Source organism: Chaetura pelagica, unplaced genomic scaffold (assembly GCF_000747805.2).
Source record: "Chaetura pelagica isolate M959 unplaced genomic scaffold, ChaPel_1.0 scaffold47, whole genome shotgun sequence".
NCBI lineage: Eukaryota > Metazoa > Chordata > Aves > Apodiformes > Apodidae > Chaetura > Chaetura pelagica.
In genome coordinates, this window is record NW_009954140.1 from 4,217,739 (window position 1) to 4,234,159 (window position 16,421).

Genomic DNA, 16,421 nt, shown 5'->3' on the forward strand with positions numbered 1-16,421 from the left:
CCCGTTATTCCCGAGCCACGCTAACATCAGTGCTGAGGAGCTTGCAGGAGGCAAGTGATGCTGCTGAGCTCCAGGTGGGGATGCTAAGTCACTGTCAGCAGAAAGGGGATTTGTAATAATTTAGAGAAAACACACAGACAATAAACAAAGACGTATTTTTTTTCTTTCCCATGAAAAAAAGGAATGACTGAGTCTCTTCACATCACAGCAGCCTGTTAAGTTTCTTAGCTGGAATTGGGGGTTCTCAATCACAAGGACTAAGTGTGAATTTTGCTTCTGAAGAAGCAGCTGCAGGAAAACTGCTCAGCCCTTTTTTAAGGTGCCTTCCTATGATGAGAACACAAATGAACCAAGGATTTTTGTAAGCTGATGTCAGTGCCCTTCAGGGTCTGGATTTTACAATGAGGTGATAACACAATCACAGAACCACAGACTGGTTTGGGTTGGAAGGGACCTTAAAGATCATCTAGATCCAACCCACCTGCATGGGCAGGGACACCTCCCACCAGCCCAGGTTGGTACAATGTTAGACATGACTTCCCATTTATCCCAGCTGCATTTTTTCAGGGTAGCTTTTGCTCTGGCTTAAAATGCAGTTAAACAAAGAACTTGTAACTCCTCTGCATTAAACAAGTTTCACCAGTGAAAGCAACATGTGATGTTATTTTCAAACAACAAGAGGTGTAAGTGACATAGAAGGGTACTCCTCCTCTGTACAGGCTTTTTTGATATATAGAGATCAGATAAAGAATCCAGGCTGAGAAAAAATAAGTTACTGACTGCATGACAAATGGTTCTTGCATTAGGAAATATTTGGCAATGAAAAATGCTCTTATTCTTTGTTTTCCTGCTCAGTATTAAAACATCTGGTAAAATCATGCATTCATAATATAACCAACTCTTCAAAAATAAAAATTTGATTTTTTAAAGTAAGTATTTTAAGCTTTAAGCTATCACATTTAAACTGCTCAACATCAATTTAAACTGCACATCTACTATTGCAAGATGACAATGCTTCAAGAAATGTAGGTAGATTATTTTAAAAGTGTATAGCACAGGAGCTTCAATTTTCAACTGAAATGGTAACTTAACCAATGTGTGAGGCAGAAACTGTGACTTCTGTCAGTAACCTTTGCAAAGCAAGATAATTTGTTAGAGATACATGCAAATTCAAAGTCCACACATGTATGTTTTCAATGCTGATATGTAGCTTTTATGGCAATAATTCAGTGGTGATCAGTGAAAGAAGTAAAATGGGAAGTAAACGGGTGAACTGGTATTTCAGGTATCAGCATCAGTGCATATGGGAGGTATCTCTTATGATATAGGATACTCCAGCAAAATATGTAGTATAGTATATCATAAAACATGCATGCAATGTAATGCACATGTATCTATTTAACTATACAGTGAATATGAGCATTATTTGATCTGTGGAATTTAAAGTTCCATGAGTGTCTTTCAAATTAAAGATGCACCATTTTCCACAAGAAGGTGGCATTCCTTTCACTAACTCCTTCAATACGAAAGGCACCCTGCATCTGCTGAGCTTTGATGACCCCTTTTTTGGAAATAAACTTCTGACCTGGGGATTACTGTGTGACAAATTATGCAAGACCCATATTGCAGGGGTTTTTTATCCATTAGGAAAACCTAAATTGGGGAAATAAACAAGTGCATCCTTAAAACACGGTGAGAATGACATTGGATTTAATAAACTTCAAACATTGGTAGAGAGGGTTATGTGAAGAGAAAGATGCAGGAGAACACCAAGGAGAAAACTACCTTGAAGAAGTGGATATTTATATGACAGTCCTGGAAGAGACAGGAAACAGAGAAACTGCTTCGTTAGTAAAGGGCTGGCAAAACAAAGCAACAACAATTAGTAGCAGAAGTAAACAAATAGAGACACAGCAGCATGACTACAGGAAGGGACACATTTGTTATGCACAGAAAAGGCACAAAAAAAGAAATGCCAGTCACCCTGGCAGGAAGGAGCACAGTGCAGCATGGCCAGGGAAGCTGCTGCTTCCACCTCAGCCCTGAACCTGCACACGCTCCGTGTGATGCACAAACCACTGCAAAGCACAAAGCCACAGGCATGTCTAGATGTGTGTGGTCTGGGCTCTCAGCAACGACCCAGCACTGCAGAGGGGAACAGCACCAAAGGGTTTGGTTTTCTGCCTCGTTTTGAGACAAGCATTTAAACTTTATACACGGGATAAAGAAATCTCAGTTCCCACCATGACTTTCTACGTACGTTCTTCACCATAAATCACAACACCCAGACTGGGAAAAGCCTCACAGAACTCACGAGCTGATACCAACTGAGATGTGTCATCTGGGTAAGCTTCAAGTTCTCTAGTTTCAGATATGGTGAGTGGATGGGAAACCTGCAGATAACTGCATATGGGAATTCCCCACGCCAAACTCTAGTATAGAACAGATGGAGACATCTCACAGCATCTCTATAATGCTGCAAACTATTCCTTAATGATTTAATATGCACAATTTAAAAATAACAAGTGCCATGTCCAAAAAAAAAAAAGCAGCTCTTCTTTTTATATCTCTATATACAGAACGAGTGCAGATTGATGTACCAGTGATATTCTGGCTGGTCATGATTTCAGTGTAGCTTAATGTCTGTTTCCTGAGAATTAAATTTAATCTTTTCCTTTACAATTTGAAGTGTCAGCACTGTTGCTTCTCTTTTCCATGCCACCTTTTGCTGAACTGCCTGAAATTACACTTATTGCTTCAAAATGGGAGCACATACTGGTTATAGATATGGAAGAGATTATGTCTTTTATGTACTTCTAAAAATCATAAAAAAGAGCTAAGTAACTGCAGCATAACAGCTCTGGGACAGAAAGCACCATCCTTCAAAGACTTCAGTATCTTCTTCACAGTCCTTACAGGACTTTACACAGAGACCAGAAGAACTCAGCTCACAAATCAACAAAATCAAAGGGTTTTTTTAAATGAAAAGATCGTATTTCATTTGAAAATTCATTGGGTTCCTCAGAAGCTACTGAAACAGTAGCTGGAGTCTCCTAAGGCCCTGGCTGTGCAGCTGCAGAATATTTACCAGCCTCCAGCTCAGAATTCAAACTGCTCTAGGATGTCCTGGCCATTGATTTAAGGAAAGAAAACGTCATTTTGACCTAAAACTGCTGTACCTGCAATAAATCAATGTTAGCTCTGGATGCAACAGAGATACCTACTGACTGAGATAGGTTACTGGTTCATCAACTCATGTGTGCGCAAGTTTGGTCAAACTAAATGCTGTCTTGAGAACTGGAGGAGCTGAGTAACAGACCAGAAGCAGAAATATCTACAGCTGCTGTGTCACTGGAGAGGTTCCAGGTATTTACAGCCAAGCACTACATTGTCCCTGTTCTTATATTTAAAATGGTAAGGCATTTTAAAACACATTTTCTTTAGGATTGTAACAATAGTTACGTTTCGAAGCACTGAGATGTCACCAAAATGTCACCCCTGCCTGTGCACTCCCCATCTCCAGCTACAGTATTTACCCTGCTCTGAACTCTGGGTTTTCCTTCCTTATGTTTGGATCTGCTCAGGCTGCCAGAGGACAGGAGGTGTGTGGCTGCTGCAGAGCTTCCCCAGCACCAGGCAGCTGCAGCAGCAGCTCATGGACCCAGCAGCTCCAGTCCTTGGGCAGCACAGCAGGGATGGGTCACCTCACCTCCTGGCAGCAGAAACAGCCCATCAGACAGGCAGACAATAGTAAGTAAGAGGTGCTCCTGCATGGCTTACCTTGTACCTGGATCAATCCCAGAAAGGGGAGCCTGGAAATATAGGATCCAGCCAGCAGGGCCACTTGCCCTGGGTACACTGCCTGGCCCTCCTTGCTCCACATGGTTTTAGGGATGTTCATTTTATTGTGGAATGATTTTGTGGTTATTCACTAAATTAAAAGGCATGATACAAAAGCAGCAGCCAGGAAAAGCCACTCACACCTGATGTCTCAGCTGAAATCTCTACGATAAACACAATTCAATGCCAGGGGCCACAGCACTGGATGTGGATGTGGATGTATGTCCTCAAGGAAGCACCTTCCAAGGTCCACCAGGATGGTCCTGCATGGAGCCCCGTGGTGGGGACAGCAGTCAGACCCTGCTCTCAGACAGGAATGATTTTGTTTTACTGAAAGTTCACACAGAGAGTTAGACTAAAGGCAATAATTAGAACAAAAGAAAATGTCTAACATCTTCAGGGTATGCACCAGGAGGACAGTTACATCTCTTCCCCACAGCTGCCTTAAAATGAAGATTAAAATGAAGATAATGCCTTAATGCCTTCAAATGAAGATGAGCAGTAACCTATTCCCTTCGTAACAATTACTGAGATCACTTCAACTACCAACACTAACTGCAGAGGCTCAGATTGCTCCCATAACTTAATATACCTTTTACTTGGTAAATGCATCCACATGTAAAGATTATAGCTACCTTGTCCTTTTTTAATTAAAAAAAAAAATAAATCATTGATATGGACCAGAAGAGCTGCTTTATTTTTATTAACATTTTCTATGATGGTGATGTGGAAGGAAGGGAACAGACAGAATAATTAACCAGCTTACTTTTAAACTGGTATTATTCCATTATTACTCTGAGGTGATATCTTAGGTATCAAGAAGTGCTTTCCTGAGCAGCAGGAAACAGGGCTTGAGAAAACTGAAACCTCTTCCTACAATAGAAGTTTTAGAATTTGCACATTTCTTTTCCCCAAATAAAAACCAGAACGATGCCCTAGATGGAGAAAGAAAATTACTACTCAAATCATAACCAGGTATTAAAAATACAATAAGGTTGCATTATTTCAATATTCTGCTTTTTTTTCTTTGACTAACACAATAATATAACAGGAAAATAACTATGTAACAAATAGCAGATTTTGCAGTTAAAAGACTTGCAGTTTGGGTCCATGGAGCCACCTGGGACTGTTGGGAGTTCCCATGGCAACCTCAGCACGGACAATTATGGAGCAGCTACAATTATTCTGAATATGCCTGTTGAGAAGGGAGTTTCATTTTGAAATGGCCATAAATAATGCTATTCTGGAGGGAAAATTCACTACCAAAGGCTAAAACCAAATGAAAAACAATGACAGATTTTATCCTGCCTCCACTTCCTACAGAAGTATATTTTTATCTCTAAACATTAAAAAATAATTTATCATCTATAAATCACAGAAGCTGGATTTGCTCACACTGCTAAATGAGCAGATAATTGATTCGTAGATTTTAGTTATAGATGAGATCCAGAAAAGATGTAAATGGATTAAAATTGATGGTATAGAAAATCCTGCACTGCACCACTGCATAATCCACCTCCATTTCTATATCTGTACAACCTCATATAGATCACACACGGGCAGTATATGGAAAGAAAACTCCTTGTAGCAACATCTAAAACTACTTAGCCAGATCACTGCATGATTCCCTCCATGGAGCCACCTCCCCAGCTCTTCCCTCTCTTTTCCAATTTGGTCCCATTTGTTGCACAGGATTTAAAACTCCCAGGCATGAGTCAGGAGTTAAATTTGCAGTTGGGTTAGACCTGGCAGAATGGGCCACAGGGAAACTTCTTCTCATGACAAATAGTTTTTACTGTTCAGTTACAAATGTAAGTGAAGAGAATGTCTGAATCGATTCTTTATTTACATATTTTTATTGTTCTATATTTGTTTTATGATAGATTTACATTGAATAAATGACTTAAGGAATCTATTTTAGAAGGTCCAGAAAGTAAAGCATCAAACTGGTGAGATTTGTGTGATTAATAATGACAGAAATGTTTTCAGATGTATTTATTTTTTAAGGCGAGAAACTGGTTTTGGAAATTCCAAACCTACTGCTTCTTTGGTCTTTTATGCCCTGAGAATAGTCTTATTCTTTCTTAACATTAAGCAATTAAGAAATTCTCATCCTGATGTTTCTCTATTGTTGCATGGCCTGCTTTGTAATCACCCTTTCCTCTGATTACCACCAGTATTCATTTGATATAAGTAATGTAAAACCTTGCTAGAAATGGTTGTAATCTTGTAAGCAAAATTAAGTCACTGTAGCTTGTAAGTAAACCCAGTCCCACAAATGTAGACTTGATTAGCAAGTGCTCTGAAGTTACTATTTTCTATAAGCTGATAAATGAGGAGATGCCCAGTAGGTCCTCTCAGTCTACCTGCATTTTTAACCTTCCTGACAAACACACTCCCCTAGCAAAATGGCAGTCAAGGTTTGCATCTTCTCCCTGTAAGGTTTCAAAGCTGATTTCAGCACAGTGGAAATATTATTTAGATGATGTCATTAAATCACAAATAGCAGCCTATTTCTCAGTGCTATCTACTTGCTTCTTAGTTTAGGGCATCTAAAATAAAATGAGGATGTAAGCCAAGATATAAATGAGAAGAAAAAGAACATAAAGAGATTACCAGTGTCAGCACCACTTACGTGCCAGACCAGAATAGCTAATAAGATAAATACCACCATTCAGACATCTGTGCTGTTATTTTTTATGTGTCATCACAGTAATTCCCCTTGACACATTACTTGGAGGGTGCTGCTTCCCTGCCCCTTCTCACAGAGGTAAACTTTGAGAGAGTTGATGCCAAAGGAGCACCCACAAGGTACCTCCAGAGCAGGGAAAGCCTCAAATACCTTGGGCTGGAGCTGAACTAATTAGGGTTTGAGACAGACTGTTTCTGAGGCAGAGCTGACCCTTGGGAAGCTGCCGTTTTTGGAACCCAGCCCAGAAGCTTCACTCAATGCAGCCTCTCAGGATTTCTAGTTCACTTCATTGCAGGACACAGACAAACCCTGACTGTTCATTCTGCAACCAACACATTTACAGTGGGCTTAACAAAAATCCTGAGAGACTGCAAATTCAATATGCAAAAATGCAGCATATAATACCTGACATTTAAAAATAGACAATTTTAGTCATTGTGCTGTCTCTGCCCTGAGAAAAGCTAGGTAGATTTCTATACCCATATCACCAACATACACATATCCATTCAATTCCAGGCTCTGTATTTTTTGCAGAGAGACATGAGGAGTAAAAATAATTACTTGTGAAGCTATTCTTTCTAGAGGATAGAAAATAACTATGATCCTGGATAGAAAATGTCCTAGTGCAGCAAAATAAAATCCCACTGGTCAGATCACAATTATAAGGAAAGGAAAATGGAATGGAGATTCAAATACTTCCCAAATGTGTAACAAAAATCACAGCTCATGCTGCAGACAAAAGTATGGTAGCTGATCCAAATGTGTTCAGAAGAAATCGATGCACCTTTTCTTTTTCTTTCTTGAAACTTGAACAAGCACTGGTTTTCCTCAATTTCTTGGGTTAACCCATCTTTTATAATAACAATGTAGAATTCTGCTTGATGGTGAACATAAAAAATTGCCATTTCAGGTTGAAAGCAACAGGTGTGTTTGTTTATGCACAACAGGTACATTAATTACTTTCAGGATAAAGAGCTAAACTTGTAAACGTTCAACCTGAAAAACAAGAAAACAAAACTGTGTGTTGGAATAATCCCAGCTCAATATTGTGTGTGCAGATGGGAAGAGTGGTCAAGGCAGAGGAGCTGAATCCAGTACAGCAAAACACCTCCCAAACCAAACCAAACCATACCTGTCCTGTGGCTGGGTTTAGTGTCCAGCAAGCATTTGGCTGCAAGATCAGCTGCAGTTCCCAGAAGAGACAGGGCTGCTGCCCCAGTCTGCTCCCTGAGGAACAGCCCTTTGCACAGCACAGTCAGCCCATGCCTGCCAACCCTCACCACTCCAGTGGGCACCACAGAAGGCAGGAAGACTGCAGGAAGCATCCCTTTTCTTCAGCATTTCTTTTCTGAAGACCACCAGCAATACCTCTTACCCTTAAAAACTTCCACACCCATGTTAAAGACACTAGAGCTTCAGACTACAACCCTCTACAAAGACTTTGAGGTTCCAAACAATCAGTAATTAACACCATCAATACTTTCTTCAAAAATGTCAAGCATTCTAAGTATTAAAATAATATTGTTTCTCAGAATTTCATTTGTCAAATAATGTAGACACTAGTGATATTGGCTGGCAGATTTTGCTGCAAGTATTAAAAGACATTGAAATTGTTACATGTACTTGACATAAAATCTTGTAAAAGAGCAACTTAGAAGTGTCAAAGAAGCTGAACTGAAAACTGATACCACTGCTGAAAGAAGCCACTTGGTCTGATCTTCAAGAAACCTCAAGACTCATGTTGCTGTCACAGGCAACAGAAATAGTAGCACTCTAATATATATATATTTTTACAGGTTTGAGGGGTATTTTTGGTATTAAATTGAAAAATGTATGCAATCTACACTTGCACCCATTTGTGTTTGACTCTCACCTCAAACTTCTGCCGTAGCTCTGCATTTCCATCTTCACCAGCATCTGGAATTGGAACATTATAATATTCACCTTCTTCTTGATTCAGCAGCTTGTACCTGTGGAGCATTTGAGGAAAAAAATGGTGACTCTACAGTTGTATTGACTTAGTAGTTTGTGTGTGGTTTGTATCAACGTCACAGGTATGTAAAGAACTGCTTTCAAAGATCTAAAGCAAACTCAAAAACAGAGTGTGTTCCACCTAAAATGAGAGCTTTAATCCCAAACTATCTGCCAAGGCAATATAACGGACAAGGAAATAATTTCCACCCATCCTGTGCTATGATGGGAGACATGAACCCTGAAGAACCTTTGTCTCCAGTGCTTCTATAGGCCTGAACAAGTCTGTGATTTTGAGATGATGTGATGAGTTCTCACCCTGGCTTGGGAGATAATAAGACAGCGTTTTATAAAATCAGTTCCCATGTACTTTGATTTTGCAGAGCTATATATAACTGGATACACTTAGTAATGAATATATCATATTTGAGATAAAAATAAAATTCGTATCATAAGACTCTGTACACAGAATTGAGTTTGCAGCAAGAAGCTCCTGGCTCCAGCAGAAGTTTCATGAACACCACAAAAGAAAAGCATTCCTTTTATTCTCCTTTGTTACATCCAGCCTACTTTTCCCAGGCTCAGTTGCATTTTCAGTGAATTTATAGCCCAAGATTCAGTGAAAGGCTCCAAAAAAAGGTGAATTATACTGAAGAAAAATACTAGGTTTAATTTTTTTGTGAGCTAGTCTCTCCTCTCTCTTCAGAAACTCTTACCATCCACTGGCTGGCATTTTCATAAGCTCTGACACCCCAAAGGAGAGAGATCCCATGAAATCATTTCTGGTTGTTCGATCCCAGTCCCAGACCTCTACCGATAACCGGCGATCTCTGTCCGTGGGCTTTAACTTGCTGGAAAGGAGAGAAATGAAAGTGTTTTCAATGCCAACCAAATGCTTCAGTACATACAAAGATACCACATGAAAAGGTGTCAAAACTCACAAGGTGAACGACTCGTTCCAGTCTGGATTCAGAGTAGAACGGATGGTTTTTGTTTTCTGTTTACTTTCATTCTTGGGATCTGGGATGAGCTTCAGTTTCACATAAGGATCTGAAAGTCCATTTGGATCCATGGGAATGAGGTTCTTTGCTTCTCGCACTGTCAACATAAAACACAGTCATTGGTAGAGAATTACAAATTACCATTTAGAAAGCAATAATATGTCAAAGCAGACTTGTTGAAACATGTCAAAAAATAAAGCCAATAAGACATGAAACCCACTTGTCAGACTCGGCATGGAAGGAGCTGCTTGCTGTAAAGAAAGGTGGCACTTAGTGAGGTTTCTAAGAATAAAAGGTAGAGAGAAATGACAGGAGAGCAGAGCACACAAACGACACGCAGCTTCCAGGCAGCTCTTTCACTGCAATGGGATGATTAAATTATCCAAATCCATCACTATAAATTTTTAACTGGGCAGCAATTCTTTGTGCTTTTCATTCCTCACCAGTTTTAGGTTATAAAACTACAGGACCATCAGCCAAATGCTATAAGGGCAAAAGCCAGGTGACAATAGATCCCAGCAGACAGGTGATCTGATACAGCCCCTCACTGGAAGGTATCTATCAATAAACTGCCCTTGGTTTCATGGTTCAGTAGTTGTCAGATGGAATCACTGTGAGCATAATGTCATGACAGCCACGAAAGTGAAAGAGAAGACAAGTTTAACTTCAGCTTCACAAAAATGTTAATGTAGCTTCTATTTTTACAACATCAAAAGAAGGTATAAACTGAGTTAATACATCTTGTGTTGCTGTTGATCCCCAAAGACAGAGAGACAAGAAGATCCAGCAACCTGCACGGGGGCCCTTCCCCCAGGACAGGCCAAAGGCTTTAACTGGGGGCCCAAGGGTCAGACTGGCTGAGTTTCCACAAGCTCACCAAGCCCACGAGTGGGTTTGGTGCAGCAGTTCAGAAATCACTGCAAGGGAGTGGAATTCTCCAATGGATGAGGAAGAAGAGCACCTCCTCCCTCCTGTGGAGCACCTGCTTACTGCCCATGTCACATTTATAAGATGTGTAAGGTTTTATTCTGTGTTAATGGCATTCAGCCATCAGCTTCTGCTGAGCCTCAGAAGAGGAGGTGTCTTCTCTTCGTGCTGTGAAACCCTGTTGCACCCAAACCAGTCATGCTGTGATGAACTGCAATGATGGAGCTGGAAATGGTGAATTGAGAGCTCATAACTGGGCATCTGAAAACCTACTAGGACCAGTAATCCTCTGGGTTTGCTTTGGACAGAGAAGAGTTTTCATTTGGGATTTCCTTTGTGAGACTCATATTTTAAGATTATAACTGTTTCTGGAAGGAAAATCTCCAGAAGCTTTGAGGGTGACACAGTTCCCAGGGTATGAAGAAACGATGTTCAAGAATGAGTCATTAGAGATTATCTGAGATTGTCAGAGCCCTCAGCTACTGCTTTAATAGCTTCAGCAGTGGAAGGTCTTTTTAAATTTATCTACCTAACTGGAGAAATGAAATCTGAAAGGAAATTTAGGAAAGATCAACCTCTAAGTCACCTAATATTTCTTGATGGAAAACATTTCCACAAAAATTTGAACTTTAGATTCACTTAAGAACTGAATCAGAGCTAATGCAAAAAAAAAACAACCCTCCCAAATTTGTCATGATCTCCAGCAGCAGATATTTACTGTTTGCTCAAGGCAATCTCTCCCTTGTCCTCCAGATTTATATGGCATTTTCATATTGCAGTGAAAAATTGTAGACCTTCCCAGGATTTCAACCTGTTATTTCCCAGCATGGAAGCTGAAAGGCATCCAAGCACCAAGGATATTTTATAATGTGCTCTTTATCCTCATTATTTATAGAATAAGGAGAGGACGGTTTTTGAGCAACAGTCAAATGACTTGGAAACCAGCTGAAGTACAGCTTTTCAAAATGTCCTTTGTTCTCCATTTAGAAATGAAGGCAGGGCTGTGGGGGCTGGCAGCTCTGCACCTCTGCTGCTGGGAGACAGAAAGGGATGGACAAGGAATAGAAAGCCCAGGACAGGTGTTGTTGGGCTTCAGGCCAGTGAGATGAAAGCTTCTGGTGTCGACAATAACCCCCTTGCAACATGGCACTGGAGGGGATTTACAAACCCTGTAATGGTTCTGATCCCCTTCCTGTACACCAGGTACATCTGCAAGTTGGTGTAACTTGCTCTAGGCTGGTATTTTACACCATGGAGAGAGGGTTTTAGTGCTCATAACGGTGAGTTCTTCCCCACGGTGCAGCTGCTCAGTGGTGCTCTAGTGCAGATCTGCTACTCAGTTCTTGTGTCATTAGACTCAAGCTGTAGAGGGGACACTTGTTTGGAGGGGAAAAAAGCAGCCACTGCCACAGAAAACATAAAATTCCAAAAGTTTGACCTGCTCTGCTTGTTTAAGGAGGGAGCAATAGAAGTGGTAGAACAAGTTGGAAGAGAGAAATACCAGCTATAACTAGAGCTTTATATCCAAAGTAGCTGTAGAAAGGAGGCAGAGTACAGGAATGCAGGCTTCTTATTTGGAACACACTGGTTTACGTGTCCAGATAATTCTGATGCAGAACAGATACCCTCCTGATGTAAATTAATTATAGAAATCAGATCATGCTGGAAAGGAATCACATTAACTTGAACCAACAGTTGATACTGATTAAGTTATTTTTCTTAAATTTGTATTTTTAAAATGAGAGACAGAGAATGCTTATGAGTTTAAATTTTGAAATAAAATATAAATCTATTAAATAACTATATTACTCAAATAATTGTACCAGAAAAAAACCACAACAAACCATGTTTTAAAAGAATAGAACAGAAACAAGAGTCTTTCTTGCAGAGCTTTCAAACCAGAGAAATTGTCTCCACTCTCATTTCCTCTGAGTTTGCCATTTGAAGGTCTCCACACCCAATTGTCAGCTGGAAAACCATTCCTGTTTTCAAGCCATGAAAAAAAAACAACCCACTCAACATTAGAATTGAGCACACTGAAAGTGATCTTCTAATACTTGTGAGAAATAACATCAAGATGCAATAACTTACTTTAGTTAAATATTTCCAATCCCAAAGAGACTAAGAACCAGGAGGTGAGCACAGGATGAGGTGACAGCCTTCAATGCAAACTGCTCTGTCTCTTTTCCCATTTTTGGTGTTATTTTGTTTGGGGTTTTTTTTTGTCTTCTTGTGCATGGCACCTGCACCCACACTGCTGAGTTGGGCACATGAGACTTCTAGTGCTTCAAAATCCACTTTGAATTTTTTATTTCTATTCTGTAGTTTGGTATAAAGGAGGAGCAGAACTCTCTACATATTCTACAGTTTCCCAGAATTATACACTAGGAAGCTTTTCATTAAAATTCCTTGAACAAAATGACTTAATTTTAACATGGTATCTTGAGACTGATCCTTTGTATTTAAATTCTACCTGGAGATGCTCAGTGTGAAATTTGGAGAAACTGGCTGGGTGGGTCTGGAGCCTCTGAGGCTCAGCTCTGGAGAGCTCCCTGGAGAAAACCATCACTGATTAATCTTGACAGATGCTGCCCAGCCTGTAAAAAAAGCCCTGAGAGCAGGAGGACCTGGCAGTGGGTGTAAGACTTACTTCTTTTTTTTTCAGCAACCACCAAAAAAGTCCTTGAAATACAAGAGAAAGAGAAGCTCACAGATGAACTGGGGAGGAAAGATGCAACATACACTAAATACAGGCTGTCAAAGAAGCCATTACCTCACTCCTTGCTTTAAGATATCTGGCCTATTTGTACTTTTGTATGCATAATTAGCACCCTTAGACATCTTTTTTCAAGTGATGTGGCACTTTGTTTCTTGAGGAAACAGCATGATGGTACTTGTGCTAACCAGTGCTAGTAAAGAATTATCATCTAAGTGCTCCATCTCTTTAAAGGCTCCCTGTTTTTAATGAGACAGGTCAGGTTTCTGTAAGAGGGCAGATAGAAAGAACAGGTTTCCCCTCCCCACCAAATGCAGGATCTCTTGTGTGTGGCTGAAACAGAAAAAGGTAAATTAAAAATAACTCCAAGAAAATAAATCAACTTCCTGTGACTGAATTCTGCTACAGCTGTAATGATAGCAAGCAACCTCATATTGCTTTATGGTTGTCAGATAATTAACCTCAGCACTCAACACTGGATGTTCCTCTAATTGATAGATGGCTGAAGTGAGATACAGTTCAACATCACCTGGAGAGTAACTGGGACAAAACCCTAGAATACTTCTTGCCAGTTTCCTGCCATAACTATTAAGCACAATAAGCACCTCTGTACTGAGCAAACCAGCAGGTACAAGTCAAATTTCCTAACATTTTGTCAAGATCAGCCTTTTGATGAGGACTGAAAAAGCAAACAGATTGAAGGAGAGCAAAGAGAAACATATACTGAAGTTTCTAACAAATCCAACCTTGCCCAGGTTTTCCTTCTTAAAACCAGAAAGAGGTGTCTACTTGTCATAAGGAAAAGGTGTTCCATTGTCCTCCTCCTGGTTAATGAAGAATATTAAATGTTTCTTCAGCAGCAAATGCAGACCACCTGATGCCTAGATGCTTATGCTTAGATGTCCTATGGCTGTACTTAGAACCCAGCAGTTTCCGTCCAGAAACTGTGCCTGAAACTGGGACGCCCACTTTCCCAGGAATAGCACAAAGACAAGCAAATACAGAACTGGTTCTTAGGTATTGATACTTTAAATAAATATCTAAATAAGAGAGAGTGGGCTGGCAGAGAACAACTGATGTTTTACATAACGAGAAGAAATTCAGGCAGAATTTTGAGGAATTGAAGAGAGCTGATTAGAAAACTGGAACCTTTTCCACAAGACTGTGTAGGTCAGAACTGCAAGCCAGGTGCATTTATGGATTTATAACTTCTTGTGATACCAACAAATACATTTAGTTAGGGGAATGAGTAAATATATGTTTCTGTCCCTATAACAAAGCTGAATTGTTAGCAGGAGAAGTTTACTCAGTTCCTTTCCCAGTGAGTCACAGCTACCTGTGAGAGAGAACCACATTTTTTGAGACATTAAAAATGCCTCCCAAATGCAAAAAATTATTTGAGATCACTTTGTAAGTATTGGGTACTAAAAGTTGGTCAAATGGCCAGAATATTTGTATATGTTCCCTTTTAAAATCAGTTGCAGATATTATGAGATCAGTGCTAACGAAGACAGACGCTAATGCTGACCTAGACAATAATAAATATAATTATTACAGTGTATGTGCTTTGGGGTCTTTTAAGGAATCAATTTTTATTAGAATCTAAAATGTGCCAAAATTCTCCAGTTCATCTCTCATGCTGGTTTGGGCAGAGGATCTTATAATACATAGTCCCCAGCAGGCAGGGTGACAAGACATCAATATGCAGTGCCATGGGGTGGCTCAGCCTCCAGACATTCATAAAGAATTTGAAAAACCAATGGTGGAAGCACAGAACTCCTAGGAAGATTATTGCTGGAGAGCCTGTTATGTGCTCCCAACCTCTGCAGAAAACACTACCAGGTTTCCTCTTCTTTTAAACGACAGCAGCATCATTGAAGAAAAAAACCCAGATTTTCTGTATTCTTTCAGCAAGTGAACAGCTCTTAAAAACTCTGAGAACTCGGAGCTGTGTGTGTGTATATATATTAATAACATTTATGTAACAGGAGGGTGCATTAGCTGTCAGGGAGTTGGTAACACCCTGCCTCTAAATTGGTGCCTGTGTGAGGAGGGCAGCTCCTCACCATCAGCTGCTGTCAGATCCAACCCCTACCCAACTGATAGGTCACAAATTTAGGATCCAAATAATGTGGCAGCTTTTTATATATCAGTGCACCAGATGGGGTTATTCTCTCACAAAGGTTATTGTTTACTTGCTATAAAAATAATTCAAAAATGAAATAAAAAAACCTGTGATTCAACCACCTACAAACTCACTCAGAAGAGCTCTGAATTATAAGATGGGTCAGGAAGTTAATGTAAGAGTGACAAAACTTTTAAGGCACATCAGGAGGAAGAAAATTCAGTGCAAAAAGCAATTAAGAATTGCAAAACCTGCTTTATTATGCCTCAAAACAAAATCCCCACATCAGTTGAACCTATGAAGGGATCATGAATTCAGTGGTTTCAGAAAAAAAAAAAAGCAATTCAACAGTGTTCCTATAAAATAAAAGTACCACACTGATTTACTGCAAGTGCAATAAATCTTTAATAACCAATGCAACTCTCGAGCTAGTAGCCATCAAATAAACCATTGATATTTAAGTATTGCAACACAAATGAGTGCTGAATGTGGCACATTGCCCAGCCCTGGGAAGATGGTGGAGTTTTGGCAAAGTCTGCAAATCCAAAATCCCTGCTCTTCAGTGAAACTGCTGCAGAGTCTCTAATATTCTCACAGAAAGGACTGCACGTCTCCCTTTCCCATCCAGACTGAAAATCTAGCCTAGTAAACTGGATTTAAGTATGTTTACATATAAAACTGAATCCTTCCCACCATTAGCTCAATTCAAACCCTGCCAAAGGACTTAGATATTTTAGAGGAGCTGAGTGAGCCACAGCCCAGCTCCATCTGGCAGGACCCTGCCTTGCCCCTCTCCTCGAATCCACTGGGAAAAAACCTCCAGCTTTTATGACAACATTTTCTCAGGAAAACACTTACTAAGCATGTGTGTAACTGTGGCCTCTTTGGAAACAAAAGACATCACCAAACCCTCAAAACAATTATGCAGAAGTAAAGGCAAACTGCAAAGCAGTCCATGTGTCCCCTGAAGGAGGGATCTGGGCAGTGGTGAGGAAGCTGCTGTGTCCTCGAGGGGCTGTTCCCCCTGCAGCCTGGAGGGACGAGCTGCCCATCACAGCTCTGCAAGGTGCCCACCAGAGGGGCAGGTCTCCATTTAGCAGCACTAATGTTTTGCATGCAATTAAAGCTGGCTCCAAAAGAATCAGCAGG

General features: G+C 40.2%; 1 protein-coding gene across 1 annotated transcript in view; it reads right to left on the bottom strand.

Moving 5' to 3' along the window:
- PRKCA (protein kinase C, alpha) overlaps nt 1-16,421 on the bottom strand; it is a 110,260-nt gene that overhangs the window by 25,349 nt on the left and 68,490 nt on the right. Inside the window, exons 6-8 of the mRNA XM_010002793.1 lie at nt 9,445-9,601; nt 9,220-9,354; nt 8,406-8,502 (exon numbers count right to left, since the gene is read on the bottom strand). Of these exons, the coding sequence (XP_010001095.1) occupies nt 8,406-8,502; nt 9,220-9,354; nt 9,445-9,601 (389 nt within the window). The remainder of the gene's footprint in view (nt 1-8,405; nt 8,503-9,219; nt 9,355-9,444; nt 9,602-16,421) is intronic.